This window comes from Pseudophryne corroboree, chromosome 2 (genome assembly GCF_028390025.1).
Source record: "Pseudophryne corroboree isolate aPseCor3 chromosome 2, aPseCor3.hap2, whole genome shotgun sequence".
Lineage (NCBI taxonomy): Eukaryota > Metazoa > Chordata > Amphibia > Anura > Myobatrachidae > Pseudophryne > Pseudophryne corroboree.
Genome location: NC_086445.1, coordinates 429,151,306 through 429,173,703, shown reverse-complemented (window position 1 = coordinate 429,173,703; position 22,398 = coordinate 429,151,306). Strand labels below are relative to the sequence as shown.

At 40.9% G+C, this 22,398-nt stretch overlaps 1 protein-coding gene across 1 annotated transcript in view; it reads right to left on the bottom strand.

Annotated features, from left to right (window-relative positions):
- Positions 1-20,625, bottom strand: part of LOC134993003 (zona pellucida-like domain-containing protein 1) — a 35,141-nt gene extending 14,516 nt beyond the window's left edge. The window contains exons 1-5 of the mRNA XM_063950828.1: positions 20,609-20,625; positions 17,785-17,834; positions 10,049-10,269; positions 1,798-1,982; positions 661-733 (exon numbers count right to left, since the gene is read on the bottom strand). Of these exons, the coding sequence (XP_063806898.1) occupies positions 661-733; positions 1,798-1,982; positions 10,049-10,269; positions 17,785-17,834; positions 20,609-20,625 (546 nt within the window). The remainder of the gene's footprint in view (positions 1-660; positions 734-1,797; positions 1,983-10,048; positions 10,270-17,784; positions 17,835-20,608) is intronic.
- Between the last annotated feature and the right edge of the window lie 1,773 nt (positions 20,626-22,398).

Sequence of the window (22,398 nt, the reverse complement as noted above, 5' to 3'; positions counted from 1 at the left end):
ACTTTTCTGTGAAAACCTCATGGCACATGCACATTGCAATCAAAGCACATGCTTTAATATAGATGTGGTCCAGGCTTTTATATCACCCATAAAGGCTTGTACTGTATATAGAAGGGTGGACACTCTGTGGCAAAATGGTCAATGAACACTGTCTGAGCAGTAAACAGATGATAAAAGAAAATCTGCTATGAAAATCATCCAGGAAGAACATGTCTATAACCAACACTGATTTTCTGATCATGACTTCTTTACTAAACTCATAATTCTTACTTTGTTAAATAATATCTGACATGCAAAAATTTATTTCTAACATATAGCATATTGTTCACATAATTTAAAAAACTAAAACACTGTTATACTGTAGGGAACAAGTAAACAATCATTCCGGAGAGAGGGACAGTGATTCAGAAACTGCTAACCCAGTGCTTCTATACAGGACACACATCCATAGTTATGTGTATTTGGAAGAAAATTGTATTCGACTTACTGTACTAAAATGGCTACATATTTGGGGCAATAAAATAAAATTAAAATAATTGAATAATATATATTATTTTATTCCTACTCTACTTCCACTGAGTGGTCCACTTGCTCTTCAGTAAAAACATTTTAAACTGAACAAGAAAGAAATGATAGAAATTAAGTTGGAAAGTCACTTACCGAATACAGCTGAAGAGAGAGTGTGCTGATGAAGCTACCGTTATTAGTGTTGATGGCTATGTTATTTCCAGCCCTGTAATCAGAAATTATTTCCATTCATTATACAAAATAATGAATTATATAGTAATCTATAAAATTGTATAAGGTCTGTCTCGTCTCCTACATGCACTCGCAGTGGGAGGCAGGGCTCGCACCCCAATGGATTCCACTGTGAAGGAGATGGGACAGTCATAGCACTGTAGAAGAGGATGAGAACCTGATCAGTCACCAGAAATAGGGAACTATAGGAGCGGGGGCAAGATGAATCAGAGAGGTGGTATGGGGCAGAGCATGGGAGTGGCGGATGTGCTATAGTAAAGTGGTGGGAAGTCGGGACAGGCAGCAGTCAGAGTAGGGGACGGAACAGCAGAAAAAAGGTATGGGGCTGAATAGAACAGGATACTGCGGTGAGCCGGCATTATGCTGAGTCCCTATATTGATTAAATAATTTTAAACAGAGCTCAGTAAAACTTGTGGGCCTCTTTATCAGAGAACATTTGTTGTATATGCCTAAAAATTGTATCCACAAATATTATGAATACCCAGAATGTATCTATGGGGAGACCGCAGCAGATATCGAAGATATCTGCTGTGATTCCCCAATTTCAATTGCAAAGGAAGCCCCCATAGGTTCCTATGAGAGCTGCTTCATTTGAATTTACCAAGCTCCAGAATTTTAGAGCTTGGATGCAGAAGCTAACTCCCTCTTCAAATAGCAATAGACATTGTAGCCTATGGGCTACACTCCACAAAAGTTACTGGGAGATGAATCCCTAAGATCCTTCTTCTGCACATTCTGCTTGCATATGCATGGTCAACGGACTGCTCAGGTGCAGTAGCATGTTCAAGCCTGGAAACTGAAAGTAAAGTGATCACCACACCATTACACAGTGGAGCCCCCTGGCAGCACAGTATCAGATCCCCCAGCAGTACATAATTTGTTATTGGTGTGAAAAGCAATGAGAAATTATATCATGTCGAAAACCCAATAAATAATAAATGGGCCCCTTTAAACCTTAATGTGGACCAATATACTTAAAAATATTAGAAAGTAATGCAAATTAATAAATAAAAGTAATCATTGTCTTTTACACTTACACATCCAGTCTAGTGTTGTTCAAGAGATATTCTAGAGGATAGGTACAGGAATATAAATACTTCAACTCTGGGTTCCGGGTGATGACACCAACACTTGGATCTTTTGATTTGATTATTCCACTGATGTTAGCATACTGGATTGTGGAGAAACTCTGGAAAATCCCATCTCCTCTTTCATCAAGGATCTTGTTGCAAAAGAAAGATGAAAACAGTAATAAACAGTCTGAGTGCTGTGTACATTATTTTTTCTTCCAATCTGATCACATGTGTGGTGTGGCCAATTGGATAGTTTCTGCAGATTAACCTATATTATTATTATTATTATTATTATTATTATTATTATTAATGATGTGTACAATGTTCTGCAGCACCAGACAGTGGAAGAAGAGGACTTAGCTAAAAGAGGAACATAGGGGGAAGCTGCACTGCACACCATAATTTGATATGATATCAAACATTAAGGCAGGTGCTGTTTATGAGGAAACTTAAATTTTAATTGGAGATACTACTGCTGCTGCTACTACTACTACTACTACTACTACTACTACTACTACTACTATTACACAAATAATAATAGGATTTTTGGCCACCTACCATTGAATAGTTTTCTCTGAAGCAGGCTGTGGTACATTAGAATATAGGATTGTAGCATGGGCTGGAGTTTGGCAATTAAACAACTGTCAATTTAGTTCTAAGCTACTCCACCCTGCAACACCATCATGCTATTACTGTTTTTAAAAGAGTCCGGTAAGGAGTAGTAGTAACCCAGTGAAATAATTAAACAAATCCATTGTCCAAAAAATTGGTCAAAAATCCAAATCTCACATGAGGGAGGGAGAACAGTGTTCCACAGCCTGCTTCAGAGAAAAGGATTCAGTGATAAGTGACTAAAAGTCTTATATGCACTTTCAGCAATGCTGGCGGGATACTGGACCATGGGGTGTTCAACAGCCACCCCCAGGGAAGAGAATGTTCAGACTACATGACTGAGAACTATACGCCCAAAGCGGGCATCACCGGAGGCAAAAACACAAAACCCGTAAAAATTAGTAAATACTATAAGTAGACAGAGGACCAGGTAGCTACACAATAGACCTGTTCCACCAGAGCCCCATATTGCACTGTTCAGGAGGTTGCCATCGCCCTAGTGGAATGTGCTGAAACTGATCCAGTGCCATCGTCCTGCACTAGTATAGACTGGAGAGATGCTAAATCATCCCGTCCCGGGAAGTTGTTGAAAGAGGAAACATGGGAAAAACAACATTTTGGTTTAAGAGGAAAGCCAAAACAACTTTCAGATGGAATGTAGGAACCATACAGAGAATCACTCTATCATCAGGGAAGATGAGAAAAGGAAGCTTGCAAGACTATGCCCTAAGACCAGCTTCAAGGTAATTAACTGAAAATCTGCTGAATCCACTCAAATGGAGCCCATTTGACAGCTGAGAAGACCAGATTAAGATCACACAGCGTTATCGGCGGATGAAACAGTGGATGGCTATGCACCACACTCTGTAAAAAGGGTAAGATCTCTAAAAGAAGGGCTAAACCCCTTTGAAAGTAAATTGATAGGGTCAAAATCTGTACTTTTAAAGAACAAAATTTTAAACCAATATCCAAACCTCCCTGCAGGAAGGCCGAAAAAAAGTGAGGCAAAAATTGGATTTATGAACCCACCTTTATGCACACCACAAAATGTATATTTTCCACACTGTGTGGTAATTGCATGACAAAATTGGTTTCCAGGCTCGTAGTGTAAATTACTGAGGAAGAGAAACCTTTAGCTTTTAAAAGTTTGGTTTCAAAAGCCAGGCTATTAAAAGCAACCAGAAGAAGGTCCTTATGTAGAAACGGATCTTGTTGTAGCAGGTATGGACAAAGTGAAAGACGCTACCTGGGACCTGCCGACATTTTGAGAATGTCAGTGTAACCCTACCTGTGTTACCATCCTGGAGCAAGAAAGATTACTGTCTGATCACTGAAAAGCCATTTCAGATGGCGACCAAAGGCCCTGGAGCCGAAAATGTAATGATACGACACCCCATCCAAGGAGACTCCAGTTCGTGGTCACAATGATCCAATCTGGAGTGATCAAGGATCAACCTTGTAGGAGATGATCACCAATGTACAGATTGATGAGTGTTTTCTGACAGAATAAGAAACTCAGATGAGAAGGATGCTGAGCATCCTGTCCAATTTTGGAGAATTTCCCACTGGAATTCCTGCAAATGGAACCTGGCATACTGAATAGTCTTGAAAGTGAAGACCATCGTGCCCAACAGCTTTATGCACAAGATTGCCAGTCAAGTTACTGAGAGTACAGATGTGATCAAGTTCTGTTGTGTCCGTGCTTTGGACTCCAGCAAGAAAATCCTCTGAAGAAAAGTGTCAAAGACCACCCTGAGAAACTGAAAGTGCTGAAAAGAAGTTAAGTGTGACTCTCGAAATTCAGGATTCACCTGAGACCTTGAAGCACCTGAACTGTGCAATCTAGATAGACCATCGTGCCCAACAGCTTTATGCACAAGAGTGCCAGTCAAGTTACTGAGAGTACAGATGTGATCAAGTTCTGTTGTGTCCGTGCTTTGGACTCCAGCAAGAAAATCCTCTGAAGAAAAGTGTCAAAGACCACCCTGAGAAACTGAAAGTGCTGAAAAGAAGTTAAGTGTGACTCTCGAAATTCAGGATTCACCTGAGACCTTGAAGCACCTGAACTGTGCAATCTAGATAGACCATCGTGCCCAACAGCTTTATGCACAAGATTGCCAGTCAAGTTACTGAGAGTACAGATGTGATCAAGTTCTGTTGGGTCCGTGCTTTGGACTCCAGCAAGAAAATCCTCTGAAGAAAAGTGTCAAAGACCACCCTGAGAAACTGAAAGTGCTGAAAAGAAGTTAAGTGGGACTCTCGAAATTCAGGATTCACCTGAGACCTTGAAGCACCTGAACTGTGCAATCTAGATTCTATTGTAACTGCTAAGCTGAATTTGCATAAGCAGATTGTCTAAATAAGGTATGACCATAATGCCTTCTTTGTGCAGAAAGCTCACCATCACCGACATGATCTTGGTGAAAGCTGGTGGAGGCATTGCTAATCCAGATGCTAGTGCTTGGAATTGTTACTGACAGGAACTGACTGCAAAGTGAAGGAGGGAATGATGACCTGCCCAAATCAGAACATGGAGATATGCAGCCCAGACATCAAATATTCATTGGCCTCCATGCTGTGGATCACAGATTGAAGATATTCCATCCAAAAAATTATCTACCCACAAACTGGTGTTTTATATCTTGAATGAGTTGTTCAGCTTCCAATTAAGAAACAGATTTGAGCAAAACCCCAGTTTCCATTCTAGCTGAGGTAATGAAGTGATAAAGCCATCCATATGCCAACGCATCCATCACACAAACACACACACACACACACACACACACACACACACACACACACACTGTGGCTGGTTTTGCCTTTATAAATGATTACCACTTTAAAAATGTAGGCAGATTTGCCTACAGGCTATTACATTTAGTCCATTGTTTGTGATGCCTTTATATACATATCTGCACTACAGTATTGCTATCTGACTGCTAATTGTGTATACACTTTAAGGGCCCCTATGTGACATGAATGCTAAGACGTGACCAAGATTACATGCATTCACAACATCTACAAAGTTTTCATCAAATTTCATAGTGTTCAAGATATTGGCATTTGGGTTAAAAGACTCTCCATTACTTTATAGAACATTTGAAGAGTGCTAGCAGAAAGCATATTACAGTATGATAGGTTTATGTGAATATACAGTTTTTGTGTATATATAATTTGTCCTAAACATTCTGTTATTTTATAAAGTTACTAGTGACTGTGAGACTGAATTCAAGTTATTGTGAACTCAATAGACGTGTAAAAATCATCTAATTTATTGCTACCATTGTAATGTCCAATTCCAGTTCTCACATGGGATCAGTTAAATTACATATTATATTCTTGTGTATGCTAGCTTGTAGGTTTTCACAATTGTACAGATACATCTTTGCTGCAGTTGCACCAAACAGACCCTCTCTGTGCCAGGTCCCATTTGACTAAAATGCAACAGGAAAATGTTCTGCTTATTTTGATATGTGACACTTGTATATATATATATATATCTGTACAACTTTGTATATATCTGTACAACTGAGTTTCTAAATCTATATTCAAAGTATTACGATGCAGCAGCAGCAGCTTTTTTCCATGCTAAAGGGTCTATTCATGAAGCAGTAAAAGGAGTGGAGAAACAGAGCAGTGGAGAAGTGGCCCATGGCAACCAATCAGCATCTTCCTTACAGTCTATGGAATGTACTTGATAAAGGCTTCCTTCAAAGCTGATTGGTTTCTATGGGCAACGTCTCCACTCATTTCACTGCTTTATGAATAGACCTCTAAGTTCTATTGTGCTTCATATACAGACTCAATCACAAGTGTCACATATCAAATAAATCAGCACAGTCTCCTGGTGGAATCTGATATGGGAATCTGATATGTTCTTAGTGACTGGGGACGTTACGTCATTGTATACGATCATCAGACATACAGATGGCATAGAGGCAGTAAAACAAACTTTGGCGACTGCCGGTATGCAGGAGAACTTGTGTGATTTTCTGTTAAAAGGAATATCCTTTATCTTACATCACAATTATTTTAATTTTGATGGCGATTTCTATAACCAGGAAGTTGGGACCGCCACGGGGACCAGGTTCGCCCCCAGTTATGCAAATATTTTCATGTCCCGATGGGAAGACACCACCGTCTGGACTGAGCATGACTGGACGGCGAACCTGGTCTCCTGGTGGCGTTACATCGATGATGTCCTCTTCCTATGGAAGGGGGACTTAGATGCTCTAAACTGGTTTTGCACATATCTCAACAGTAACCATTTAGGTATCATTTTGAATTTCGATTGGAGTAAATTGAGTGTCAACTTCCTTGATTTAAGTATATATCCGGTGGAGGATAGGGTGGAATCCACGGTATATATGAAACCCACAGATTCAAACACATATATAAGTACACAAAGTAACCATTTACCCCAGTGGTTAAAAAATGTTCCTGAAGGACAATTTACTCACATTAGACGTAATTGTACTGACAAAGAGGATTATGTCAAAAAAGCTGAGGTTATGAAGAAAAAATTCGTTCAGAAAGGTTATAAACCACTTCTTCTGCAGAAATCTTTGGACAAAATTGCAGAAGTTGATAGGGATAAGTTGTTATGCAATAGACAGGAGAGTGATGGTTTGGAAAAAACGACATAATTTGGCCTTTGTTACATAATTTACAGGACACCACAAACAAATAGAGAAGGTGTTTCATAAAAACTGGTATTTGTTGAAAAAGGATCCAGTATTAAGATCAATCCTACCCGATAAACCCAAGTTCATATACAAAAGAGCGCCAAACTTGAAAGATAAACTCACCACTAGTGCCTACATCGAGAGACCATTGGGAGGCATTGTGAGAAATCAGAGCTTTCACAGATGTGATGAATGTAGCATGTGCAAGAGTTGCCCTTCAAAAATACGCAAGCTTGTACAGTTTAATAGGAATGGTAAAGAATTCCAAATTCAACAGTTTATTACCTGTAATAGTAAATATGCAGTATATGCAATACAATGCTCTTGCGATAAACTATACATAGGCAAAACAAGTAGGACTCTAAAAATTAGGTGGAGTGAACATGCGAGAAATATCCGTAAAGGATTAGTTACACATCCCTTTTCACCTCACTTCAAAGAAACCCATGGATGCTCCACTGATCATATTTTGGCCTTTTGGGGCATTGAACTAACAAGGGATCAGTGGCGCAATAATAATAGGGATAATAGGTTAGCTAAAAATGAAATGCAGTGGATTTTCAATCTACAAACTATGGCACCAGATGGTTTGAACCATGAGTATGAATTAAGGTGGTTCTTGTAGGTATTGTCCTTCTAGCTAGCACCCTTTTTTATTTATATTTTTATTTATATATTTTTTTTCTTTTATGATATGTACATATTTTGTGTATGAGGACGGGTTGTTATGGAGACGAGGTGCCCAGCATTTATATATGGCAAAAACGCTACAGCCGCATATATATTGTTATATGAGTGGGACTACAGTGACATCAGGGCAGTAGCCTATTGTAGGCTGTCTGTCAGTGACACACAGCGCGTTCGGTATAATTGGCCGCACGCGCTGTTGTGTTGACGGGTTGCCATGGGGATGGACAGTGGGGAGCGGTTCCCATGACAACGCGGGGCGGATGTGACCGCACCTAAGGGCAGCCAGACGAGCTGGTATGATTTCCAGCAATTAAACACGCTATAGCCGCATGTATGATATTACATGAGTGGTACTCTAGTTACATTAGGGCACCAGTTTCCTTTTGACTGTCTGTCAGTGACACACAGCGCGTTCGGTGTAATTGGCCGCACGCGTTGTTGTGATGACGGGTTACCATGGGGATAGATAGCGGAAATGACGCGCGCCAGAAATGGACAGGTGTCCGGCCCGGGGAGCGGTTCCCATAGCAACGCGGGGCGGATGTGACCGCAACTAAGGGCAAACAGACTAGCTGGCATAATTTCCAATAGTCCGTGCTCTATGAAGGAAGTGGCAATTATCAACATAGGGAATGCTGGGTACACGTGGAAACGCATTGCCATGGCAACCGGTTTTCCAAAATAAAAATCTAATTGTTTCAATTTCCTGTTCTTGGACTTAAATATGGTTGTTCGTTTAGCACTCTTGTTCCTTGATAAAGACCCCAGAGGGTAGAAACATGTAGGAAGAGTGTTTTTTAGGCATATCCATTTTATGTTTTTTCCCTCTGTAATTGATGTCTTAACACCAGACAGGGAATTTGCTGTTTTCGGCCAACGGCTATACCTGTTAATAGCATCGTTATCAGTTGTGACTTACATATGGTCATTGCCTATATATGTTTTAAATAAAACTTTTTTATCAGTATATATCCCTTTATTTGAATGAGGAGGGATCCGGCATGGAACATCTAAAGAAACCGTTATGTGAGGAGTACTGCTTCTGGAGAAGTGAGTATGGTACGCATAATTTGACAAGAATTGTCATATCTGCACCATTACTAAAGATACCTTTACATGAGGATAGTCACCTTACTTTTTGTGAGTGGGGTACGCTTTGGTTCTCTAGCATTTCTATCTGTCATTGTGTGAAAACAGCTTGAGACGTACTACACCATGATTTTGTATTGTTTTTATTGCATATCTTCTTGAGTGACTACTGGAAACAGAGGCCTTTACGGTGGAAGCGCAAACAGAGGATTTTAAGAAAGGACTTTCTCAACTGTGGGACTGATTTGATCCTTATTTGGACATTAAGTATATTTTATATTTTGTCAATATTGGTGTAAGTGAGACAACACTGAGCGCCTTTACTTGTGAATTCTCTTTTTTGTATTGCATTTGTATAAGGGTGGAGTGGCCCTGTCATCCTCAAGTGGCTGCATAGGTGTGTTTGCGCCTTGGGCTACTGATCTTTTTGCCCATTTAGATTTATGATAATTGTTTTATATTAATTGTACTCCCGGGAGAATTGCTGTTAATTTTTAAAATAAATGTTTTTCATCTTTGATTGTTAAGCGCAACTTGGTTTTTGTACTACACTCTAAGGGTAGGGGAATGATGTAAGCGGGACTCTGCCTGCCATAACGTGTAAAAGGAGGACTCTATCTGCTGTAATGTGTAAAAGGAGGACTCTGCCTGCCGCGATGTGTGTAAGTGGCGCTACTGTGTGTCATAATATGAATTGGTATTATTTTGTGATGACGTTTCTTCCCCATGAAGCCACACCCCTATATTTTTGGCACGCCCCTACGGCACGCACTGGCCCTATTTTAAATATGATGGGGGGCGCCAATGCTGTTGCACACAGCTCTAAAATGGCTAGTTACGACACTGACATCAACCCCCAAGTCTCATAAGAGAGTCGAGATCTCACCCTCATAGGTATTTTCTGATTTTGCGCTCACGTTAAGAGAGAGTTTTTTACTGTTTCCCTTTGCATCAATTTTGTCAAGAATAAGTTAAAAAATGTTTGTCCTAATAAGCAAATGTTCTTGTTTGATGTAACCAGAACAGTGTTACCACTAATAATTCTACAATGTGCCTAAAAATAAAAGATCAGTGAGCATATATTAAATGAAATGATAGAGTACTCTATAAAACGCATTGAAGGTAAAATTGAGGATTACCTGGAATGAACTGCCACAAGTTGAACTGTCATTGATTGAAAAAACAAATGTCAGGAATGGGATTGTGTTTGATAAATCAACTGTTCCTTGGCAGCCAGGATTAGATAAAATATCATTCATGAAGAGCTCAGTTTCATTATAACCAGCATAGTACACTGGGCACAGGTAAATAGATAGTTGAATTTCCTCCGGCCCGCATGTCACTAATATGTCAGTATATTCTGAAAGAAATAATAAAGAAATGAGTTGATGGATGTTAGCTTTTAAATATATATAAAAAAACTAGTATATTTAAGGAAGGTTTGCATTCAGTTCACTTAATTAAACTATAGCAAAACATATTAGAATAAATCATAAAGCATAGCAAACATTTTATATAACTGAATATATTCATTTTCTATTATAATAATAGTGAAACAATTGATAAGCTCCTCGAGGTAATCATTATTGAGTTAAGCATATACTGTATGTCACTAGCTGTATCTTGCTTTTGTAATTGAAACATGTTTCTTCAAAGTAAGGAGTTAGAACTTGGCCAGACATTATGGTATTTATTTGTGTGCAATGGTGATATTCGGGCACATGGTCAATGTCTTTCAACTGTACAGGCATTGAAAGCATAGCCAGATTAAGGGGGGAATGCAGGGCATACTGTACCCTGGGCCCCCTTTGTCAGGGGCCCCCCTGCAAGAGCACACTGACATCACTAGCTTTCCTTCTTAAGCAGCAGCAGAACCAGCAGCCAGAATGCGAGCAGGACAGTATGCAATGAAGGCAGAGACATAGGAGTATCATGTTTCATGAGCTACCGACAGCGCTTTCTGACTAGAGGAGAGATAGAAGGGTGGAGAGAGCTGTAAGTGACACAGGAATCCCAGCTTCTCCTCCACAACTGGGTGTCTGAGTCCTGTGTAAACTGTTATGCAACTAAAACATTTGGGTCTAGAGATAGAGACACACACAGAGAGTCCTCCTGAGTCCTGTCCCAGTGTGTAAGTAGTACAGAGGCTGCTGCTATTCTTGCATGTGAAGATAAATTATTTTATTTTTCTATGTGTATTTTAAGGTTAAGTTGTCTTTGTTCCACTACAAGAAATGTTTATAAAATAGTTGTCTTTCAATTAGGTGGAGATATAAACAGTACCCAGGCATTATTAAACTATTAGTTAAAACTAATATACACCATTGGTTTAAATTTAATACAGTGTATACACAATCTATACCTCCCACCATGACCCATTACAGGATGGACAAAATGCTCTCTACCTGGACTTCCTTCTTAAATTATGATTGCAATCACCTGTGTTGAAGTACCTTTCTTATCAATTCAGTGGTTCAACACAGGTGATGCCAATCATATACGCTGCTCAAAAAAATAAAGGGAACACTAAAATAACACATCCTAGATCTGAATGAATGAAATATTCTTATTAAATACTTTGTTCTTTACATAGTTGAATGTGCTGACAACAAAACCACACAAAAATGATCAATGGAAATCAAATTTATTAACCCATGGAGGTCTGGATTTGGAGTCACACTCAAAATGAAAGTGGAAAAATACACTACAGGCTGATCCAACTTTGATGTAATGCCCTTAAAACAAGTCAAAATGAGGCTCAGTAGTGTGTGTGGACTCCACGTGCCTGTATGACCTCCCTACAACCCACACAAGTGGCTCAGGTAGTGCAGCTCATCCAGGATGGCACATCAATGCGAGCTGTGGCAAGAAGGTTTGCTGTGTCTGTCAGTGTAGTGTCCAGAGCATGGAGGCGCTACCAGGAGACAGGCCAGTACATCAGGAGATGTGGAGGAGGCCGTAGGAGGGCAACAACCCAGCAGCAGGACCGCTACCTCCGCCTTTGTGCAAGGAAGAACAGGAGGAGCACTGCCAGAGCCCTGCAAAATGACCTCCAGCAAGCCACAAATGTGCATGAGTCTACTCAAATGATCAGAAACAGACTCCATGTGGGTGGTATGAGGGCCCGACGTCCACAGGTGGGGGTTGTGCTTACAGCCCAACACCGTGCAGGACGTTTGGCATTTGCCAGAGAACACTAAGATTGGCAAATTCGCCACTGGCGCCCTGTGCTCTTCACAGATGAAAGCAGGTTCTCACTGAGCACATGTGACAGACGTGACAGAGTCTGGAGATGCCAAGGAGAACGTTCTGCTGCCTGCAACATCCTCCAGCATGACCGGTTTGGCAGTGGGTCAGTAATGGTGTGGGGTGGCATTTCTTTGGGGGGCCGCACAGCCCTCCATGTGCTCACCAGAGGTAGCCTGACTGTCATAAGTACCGAGATCCTCAGACCCCTTGTGAGACCATATGCTGGTGCGGTTGGCCCTGGGTTCCTCCTAATGCAAGACAATGCTAGACCTCATGTGGCTGGAGTGTGTCAGCAGTTCCTGCAAGATGAAGGCATTGATGCTATGGACTGGCCTGCTCGTTCCCCAGACCTGAATCCAATTGAGCACATCTGGGACATCATGTCTCGCTCCATCCACCAACGCCACGTTGCACCACAGACTGTCCAGGAGTTGGCGGATGCTTTTGTCCAGGTCTGGGAGGAGATCCCTCAGGAGACCATCCGCCACCTCATCAGGAGCATGCCCAAGCATTGTAGGGAGGTCCTACATGCACGTGGAGGCCATACACACTACTGAGCCTCATTTTGACTTGTTTTAAGGACATTACATCAAAGTTGGATCAGCCTGTAGTGTGTTTTTCCACTTTCATTTTGAGTGTGACTCCAAATCCAGACCTCCATGGATTAATAAATTTGATTTCCATTGATAATTTTTGTGTGATTTTGTTTTCAGCACATTCAACTATGTAAAGAACAAAGTATTTAATAAGAATATTTCATTCCTTCAGATCTAGGATGTGTTATTTTAGTGTTCCCTTTATTTTTTTGAGCAGTGTATTAAGTGGGAAGTCCAGGTAGAGAAAATTTTGTCCCTCCTGGAATGGGACATGTTAGGAGATATGCACAATTTAATATACATCCCCCACCTTCCATTGGGGCCGCCCTGTTTTACATGCCCCAGGCACCCATATGGCTTAATCCGGCCCTGATCGAAAGTCACATGGCACAAAGTCACAATAGCATATAAAATGCAAGGTCATTCCTGGGTAGTGACTGGGAGGGGCTATTCAAATGCACAGAGATGCACTGTCTGATGGGAGTGTAAAAGATGTTAAAGTGGTTGCAGCAGTGTGCAAGTCAGAATCAACCCGGGCATTTCACATCTTTGCCAGGGACTGTGGATGGAGAGATATTTTCAGTGTAAGGTTTGCTGGTGCACAAATGTGCAAATAGAAGACACCTGTCTGGACCTTGAAACATCCCTTTGTCTATAAAGGGTAACTCATCTGTTACTCAGTGCTAGATGATTAAGATCAAGTCATGAAGAATGCTAAGAAATTTGCTCATGGTCCCTGTGTTCTGACCTCAGGATCACCTTACAAACCATTATTCTGTCTGCTACTCTGTATTACCTGTGTACCTATCCAGCTTGTTCCTTGTACCTCTCTGTTCAGATTACCTGTATACTCATTTGGCTTCATGTATCTATGCTTTGGTTTTGCAGCAAATTTGTGACTTATTCTGATTAGCAATGTACAGAACCTTGATATGTTTACTGGACTGTTCATATTCGCCATTAGTTCCTACCTGCTCATTTGTGCACTAGACATACCCACCTACAAGATCTACTACACAGCCCGCTTACTGGTAAGAAACTAGAGATGTGCAGCGGGCATTTTTCGTGTTCTGTGTTTTGGTTTTGGATTCAGGTCCGTGGTCGTGTTTTTGATTCGGACACGTTTTGGCAAAACCACCCTTTCGGATTTTTGTCATATTGGGATGCGTTTTAGATTCGGGTGTTTTTTTTTTAAAAACTCAAAAACAGCTAAAATCATAGAATGTGGGGGTCATTTTGATCCTATAGTATTATTAACCTCAATAACCATAATTTCCACTCATTTCCAGTCTATTCTGAACACCTCACACATCACAATATTATTTTTGTCCTAAAATTTGCACAGAGGTCGCTGGATGACTAAACTAAGTGACCCAAGTGGGCGGCACAAACACCTGGCCCATCTAGGAGTGGCACTGCAGTGTCAGACAGGATGGCACTTAAAAAAATAGTCCCCAAACAGCACATGATGCAAAGATAAATAAAAAAGAGGTGCAAGATGGAATTGTCCTTGGACCCTCCCACCCACCCACCCATATGTTGTATTATCAGGACATGCACACTTTAACAAACCAATCATTTCAGCGACATGGTCTTCCACACGATTGTGGCTGAAATCACTGGTTGGTTTGGGCCCCCACCAAAAAAGAAGCAATCAATCTCTCCTTGCACAAACTGGCTTTACAGAGGCAAGATGTCCACCTCATCCTCATCCTCTGATTCCTCACCCCTTTCACTGTGTACATCCTCCTCCTCACGGAGTATTAATTTGTCCCCACTGGAATCCACCATCACAGGTCCCTGTGTACTGGAATGATGATGACCGATACACAGTCACAGGACACTACTACCACAGCACCCTACAGCAGCAAGATGCAGCACAAGAGAGACACTGTACTAGTATTACTGAGCAGCACAAAAGCACTCTGGAATTGTCACCCCCCCAGATACCACTGTGACTGGAATGATGATGACTGATGCAGTCACAGGACACTACTACCAGAGCACCTAACAGCAGCAAGATACTGACACTGTACTAGAGCACAAGTACTCAGAGCCCAAGAGAGACACTGTACTAGTATTACTGAGCAGCAATAAGCACTGATACTGAGAACTGATACTGAGATTTGACGCTGAGAGAACGTAGCCACGTCCTCTCTGTACCCTCTACAATGCACAAGTGAAAATGGCGGCGACGCGCGGCTCTTTATATGGAATCTGAATCTCGCGAGAATCCGACAGCGGGATGATGATGTTTTGTCTTGTTCAGGTTTTCCGAGTCAGGCAGGAACAACCGAGCCTGGCTTGGACCCGTGTTTGACACGTCAAGTTCGGTAGGGTTCGGTTCTCAGAGAACCGAACCCGCTCATCTCTATAAGAAACACATCATATGCTTACTGGGTTTTACATTGTAGGGTTCTACATTGTGCTGCAGTGTTCATTACAACTAAATTTGACAATATATCAGACATCGTGTATGCTTTTTTTATACAGCTAGAACAATTCTGCAAGATATCTACTGTAGCATTAATGAAAGTCAGTTCATAGATAACGTCTGTCTACAGTAGCTATTAAGAAATGTGCTTTATCTGCCAAACTGATCTTCAAAGACAGAAACTGATTGGTCAGTAAGAGTTTAATTGAGGGCCAGGACTAGAGTGACAGGAAGGAAAGAGGTCAGCCCCTCACTGCATAACCATTTGTTAATCTCTGCTGTGCTGTGTTGTCTGGGCGGGTACAGGCCAGGGACTGGAGGAGCTCTGTCTCACGAGATGACAACCCATTCTTGCTGCTACAGAAGTACAGAGCTCTTCCCAGCTTCGGCCTCTGACATGTCCCGATGGGCTGCCTATGCCTGCCAGGAAATTCAGTGAGTGTCATGAGCTACTGGGGGCAGGGCCACATGCTGCATTTGGCCTCACAGTCCGGCCAGCCTCCCGGGAAACTTTCTAGTAACTTTATAGACCAATCCGCCCCTGGTAGTAGTAGTATTAGTAGTATTAGTAGTAGTAGTAGTAGTGGTAGTAGTAGCAGTAGTAGTAGTAGTAGTAGTAGTAGTAGTAGTAGTAGTAGTAGTAGTAGTAGTAGTAGTAGTAATATTAGTAGTAGTATTTTGATACTGTAATATAGTAGAATGTATGTATATGCACAGTATTAGATTGGTGAACATGTGTATATTTTATGATTGTTTACATATACTGTAGAATGTTACTAACTACATTTATTCATCATAATTTGTAAGACTGTTTATGGTCAGTGAGCACTGCCAGCTTTGATAAATTAATAATATTATCTGGTGAGAATTCTAGCATCCAAGCCAAATAAATGGAAATTTAACCAAAAGCTACAAGAATGCTCTGCCTATTTTATATACTATAAGTTTCTAGAATGTTCTCTATTTTATAGATGTCACTATAATTACTCCCTGCACTGTATATCGATCACTAAAATACACCATATGTTGTGTATCTATCGCTAGAATGCTCCATGTCTTGTATAGCTGTAACTGTAATGCTCTCTGTTTTGTCAGATGGGGCTGATAAATACTGTTTTTGTTTATAGCTTATTGACGTAATTATTCAATTGACTATTTAAACCACACCCTCACTGGACAAACCACACACAGGATTTAGTGAAAACTTTGTTTCCTTGGTAGATGCAGATGCAAATGGTCCTGTTAAAAAGGCCAGGGCCATTTACTTGTGTTTACCCCTAGGGCTGGGTAGTCCGGATGGAAGACAGACAGTAAATAGACAGTCAATAGGTCGACACCAGATGATCGACAGTCAATAGGTTGACAGGGTAAGAAAGTCAACAGGGACAAAAGTTTGACAGTTAAATGGTCAACATGGACTTAGGTCAACAGGGACAAAAGGATGACAAGGTCAAAAGGGCGACACAAAAAAGTTCAACACATGGATTTTCATGATTTTTCATGATTTTCAAGGTTAGGATTAGGTTTAGGTGTTAGGGTTATAGTTAGGGTTAGGCACTTGGGGAAAGGCTAGGATTAGGCTGCAAGAAGGGGTGGTTAGGGTTAGGCACTAGGGGAGGGTTAGAGTTAGGCACTAGGGGGGAGGGTTAGGTTTAGGGTTTTGATTAGGGATCAAAAAACACAAAAAAAGTGTCAACCTTTTATGTCAACCTTTAGACCCTGTTGACTCTTTGAGCATGTCAGCCTAAATCCATGTTGACCATAGATTGTAAAGGAATGTCAACCTTTTGACCCTGTTGACCTATTGACTGTCAACCATATGGTGTTGATCTAGATACTGGTTATCTTTTAAATTGCACCCCTTGGGCTTCAGGTTGCCACCAAACCCCTGTGCTCACTTATGCATGGAATAGCTGACAAGGTTATATGACAATATACTTGCTCGCATATACCCAGTGGAGCTGGAGGGAAAGGAAGACACTATATATCAGCATTAGGCTGTGGCATTGTGGCACTTGCAGGGATTGCTGGAGGGGGGTAGTTTTCACACCAGTTTATACGATGCTAACACATCTCATCGCTGTGCTTCCTGCTTCACCTTGGTAAAGAAGTGAAGCAGAAAGAGCTACAGCAGCATGATAAGTGCCACTATAATACTGTACAGCTACCCGAGTCACACACAGCAGCTGTATACACTGCTATCACCAGTGTTCAGGGTACCCATTCTCTGTAATTTCATCACATTAGCAATGCAAATAAGATGCATACTTGTGAAAAAAAAACTATTGTGCGATGCATGGCGTGGCTTAGTTACAAAGTTTATGGAATGCCAAATTGGGCTAATTGATACAATTTTAGGATAGGTGTATGTGGATATATCTGTAATTGTCTATTATTGTATCCTCACTAATTGTCCCCTCTCCTCTCTGCTCCATCTGGCTGGTTCATCTGTCACCTCAGTTCCACTGGTTACTCAGTATCACATTGTAGTCTCACTCTGCCTCTCAGGTTCACTTTGCACCTTGGAGCCTCTGGTTACAGCACTCTGCATCTCTGCTAGATCTAGCATCCCTTACTCAAGATCCCTACCCCTTACCAAATATAGATGGGTGATAGATGCCTCTTTCCTGGCCAGGAACCTCACAGCTAACTGCCAACTATTCTAACTGTCACTGCCCACCAGAAAAGTCCTAAACATCCTGGCTCATGCCCCCTCTCCATGGCAACCTTCCCCACTCCTTAGTACAAAATGTAGTTGGGGTTACATCACTGAAGTCATTTTGTTTATTGGCTATTGAGAAATGTTGTTTCCCACATCTTACAATTAGCCTTAAAAAAAATGTAATCTCAGAATGCACATATTCTATAAATTATCGAAAATGACCTTTCGATAATCATCATCATCATATCTTTCTGCAGCATCATCATCACCATCATCATCACCATAATAATAAAAATAATAATAATACATAGAGTAACAAAAATAACAAGACCAGTGACAACAACAATATTTAACTTCATATTCCATAAGTAAGTTTAAACATTTAAGCAAAGCAATGAAAAATAATGAAACATTAATAAAGGTTACTTGAATTATGCTAATTGCATTAAAAGACTTTTTTATTAAAGAAAGAAGTTTCCCTAAAATCTACCTATTGTCAACATAAATAGGATTATTTCTGAGAAATAGTGCGTTAATAAATCAAGCAATATCACCAAATTAGTTATTGATAGACCCAAAAGCAGAGATATTTAATTAATTAAACCTTGTATTTAATTAACAATATATACTGTCTTAGAACTGAAAGCATAAAGGTTAGAATATTTTTGAATGACCAAAATATAATTTGCTCACCAGCTACAATCTCGCTCACTATGACATTTTCTGCATTATATTTTTCATTGTACATTCTCTTAAGAACGCCAATGACATTAACTTTACTTAAAAGTACCTCTAGAACTGTAGTGTTTCTTTTATCTCATAGCTTTCAAAGTACATAATTGCAACCTTCTGCTTCTGAATTGTCAGCTCATTAAATTAAAGTAATAGGGAAAGCTTTTTGCTTGATAGCAGATCTCAACCACAGTGCATATTTTTTTAATATATTGTGTTGCATAAAATAGGTAAATACAAACACCCTGTTATACAGTTAGTACTCATATTCCTATTCTAGTTGTATTTCACTCACTCCTACAATGCAGTTTGTATTATTTTACTAGAGAAAACTCCACATGTTTAATAGGTAAACATGGGCCCTCATTCCGAGTTGTTCGCTTGCAAGCTGCTTTTAGCAGCTTTGCACACACTAAGCCGCCGCCTACTGGGAGTGAATCTTAGCTTATCAAAATTGCGAACAAAATATTCTCAATATTGCGAAAAGACTTCTCTGTGCAGTTTCTGAGTAGCTCCAGACTTACTCTTCCAGTGCGATCAGTTCAGTGCTTGTTGTTCCTGGTTTGACGTCACAAACACACCCAGCGTTCGCCCAAACACTCCTCCATTTCTCCAGCCTCTCCCGCGTTTTTCCCAGAAACGGTAGCGTTTTTTCACACACTCCCATAAAACGGCCAGTTTCCGCCCAGAAACACCCACTTCCTGTCAATCACATTACGATCACCAGAACGAAGAAAAAACCTTGTAATGTCGTGAGTAAAATACCTAACTGCATAGCAAATTTACTTGGCGCAGTCGCACTGCGGACATTGCGCATGCGCATTAGCGACTAATCGCTCCATTGCGAAAAAAAATAACGAGCGAACAACTCGGAATGACCACCCTGGTTCTTTTTTTGATTGCAAACGTGTAGTACAAAAACAGAAAACAATGTTGTCTACTAATTCCATGCCTAATGTTTTATCGACTGTGGTGTTTTACTGACCAAATCAATTTGTATGTTGATTATTTATTTATTATGAGATATTTATATAGTGCACACATATTATGCAGCACTTTCTAGAGATTATTTAGTCATCCACATAAGTTTCCAGCCTGAAGTGCTTTAAGAGAGAAGGGGGCCCAATCAGAGACTGAACATTCAGCATTACAGTAGACTCTGGCATTGTGTCAGAGTCTACTATGCATGCACAGATCTCCAGGAAAATGGCACCCACACCAAGTTCCGTGGGACATTTCTAATGCACATGTGCAAATCACAGGATAATAGCCATGCTGGCCATTTTCCAAGTGATATTTGCCACTCTGCAGCCAGCGCCGTGATGACTATGAGTATATTTAAATGGGTGCAGGGTGTGTGGACTGTGGTATGTTGAAAACATAAAAACTACACACAGATAGGGGCCTTATTGGAATTGAACCTATGACTGAGTTATTTGGGGCAGTAGTACTAATTATTGTACCACTGCACCATTTTCCAAGTGATCTGCGCATGCGCAGTAGAGTCTGAAACCTCTAGTGCACAGACTCTCCAGCGTTGATGGCAGAGAGGAGGAGCTCCAAACAGAGGAGGCAGTACACGGGGCTCCGCTTCTCTTAAAGCACCCCAGGGTGCCTAGGCACAGTTTGGGAATCATTGGTACTGTATGAACTGTAGCAACTTGACACAAGTTCAAAGGAGATCCGGTCAAGATCCAGATGGTCGTGATCATGGCAGTCAAAGTACCAACGGAATCTTGACACTGCTTGGCATGCCATTGCCAACATCCCTACTGGGATCACAATCTCAGCGCTGGAAACATGACAGCCGAGATCCCGCATGAGTCATTGCCGGTCCTCCGAAGAGGTAATCAGTAGGGGGTGGGGGGGACATGAGGTTTAAGGTTAGGGTTAGGCTGTGGGGAGGGGGGGATAGGTTTAGGCACCCCCAGGAAGGGTTAGGGTTAGGCTGCTGGGGGGAAGTGTTAAGTTTAGACTGCTAAAAAAGAGGGTTAGGGAGCCATTGGGGGAAGGCAAGTCTACTTACCTTCTTCCTGTCTGCATTCTTACCACTGGCCTCCTGTCTGCCAGCATTTCAAATCCAACCCGTTCATAGCACCTGTGTTCTCATACTTAGTTTGATTGAAACTGGGCATACAAGTGTAAATGGGCTAACAACATTTTTAGGTGATGATTCCTTTTTTTGAATGTTTGCAGCCAGTTGTATTTTGAATGGCATTCATGTATTTTTGTAAATTTGTCAGACACATGTAAAACATGCCAGTGTTTTGGGAAATAAAGCTAAGTACACACTAGGCGATATATCATCCGTTTGTGCGAATGGCTGATATATTTTGAACCTGTCGGCGGGTGTGTACCCGATATGTCTATGAACGACATTTCACATTGGCTGTGTAGCACAGCTGATGACTGATATATCTAAAGATATATCGACACATCTGGCCGGTGTGTATTGGGGGTTCACTTGCAGCTCGTACACTTGCTGCGGGTACCGACGTCACAGCTGGAAGGACACATTCAAATGCCCACCAAGCTAGATTAGAAGACTGACACATTGAGCAGCCAATTGGTAAGTGTATAAACAGATGTAGCCATGTTCATCTACGGCCTACTGCATAGCACACCGGGCTGCGAATAGTCACAGCCGGCGATCGCTCCATTAAATCCTAATTATGGAAATTAATTCCTAATGAAATTAATTGAGCTATCCCCAGCTGTGAATTGGCCACGGCATGTTGGCATGATGGCGTGTCCACCACCATGTCTGTCTGATGTGTACCCAGTCTAAGAAAGTAACACATTTTAAAAGTATTATTATTTTTAGATCATTAATAATGTTATAATATATACTTTTGCTGAACCTAATACATGCCCTTACTACATTTCTAGAGCAATGCACCACTTAGTAATCATAATTTAATGATAGTTGGCATGCCACCATGCAATAATTTGCTATTAACAGTGATTGAAATGACTGTGTTAGTCTGTAGGAAGCCTTAAGAATGTCAGAAGGACTTCACTGCCCCTTCTTCATTGAAATACATAATGTCCATATTGCATTCTAAGTATATAATTATCAGGTAATTGAGACATAATTAATGTACTTAACATATCTGGAGAGTGACTTTCTGATTCCAGCATCAGTTTACCAACTGAGGTTTGGATCAGACAGAGATGCTACAATCTACCATGGTAAAGAGATGTACCATGATAGGTGCAACCAGTGCTACACCTGCAATAAGGCTCCAGATTGTGGGGTGCAGGCAGTGGTGTCATGTACACTTTTACTTCTGATGTCATGATGTTGTCACATGCCCTGGGGCAGGGGATGGCAGAAGCTGGCCCAGGGGTCATGAGTCATTTAGTACAGCACTGCTATGGTACACTTCAGATAGCCACACAAAGACCAAGCTATATGTTGAGGGCGAGCATAGAGCAGTGTTCTTTTTGGAAAAACATGTAGGTGGACAATTTAAGAGATAAGGTGGAATAACATATTCTGTTTAGGTAAGCAGTTCAGCAACATAATATTACAGTATGTAATATCAGCTGCTGTAATAAAAATATAATTATGGAAATAGAACAGCAGGGCTTTAAGGAAACATTACATACATACAAACAGTACAAAAAGACATCAAACTCAACCAAATTTAATTGTATAAATTTTGCTGAGTTTGTGCAGGTTATTATGAGAGCCTTGCCATGGATTCTAGCAAACAGATTTAAGGGTTGTTTAGTTACAATTCAATAATAAAGCAAAATGTTTATCTGGAAGGTAACTTGGGAGAAAAGGACACCCCAATCCCAAAATTGTTT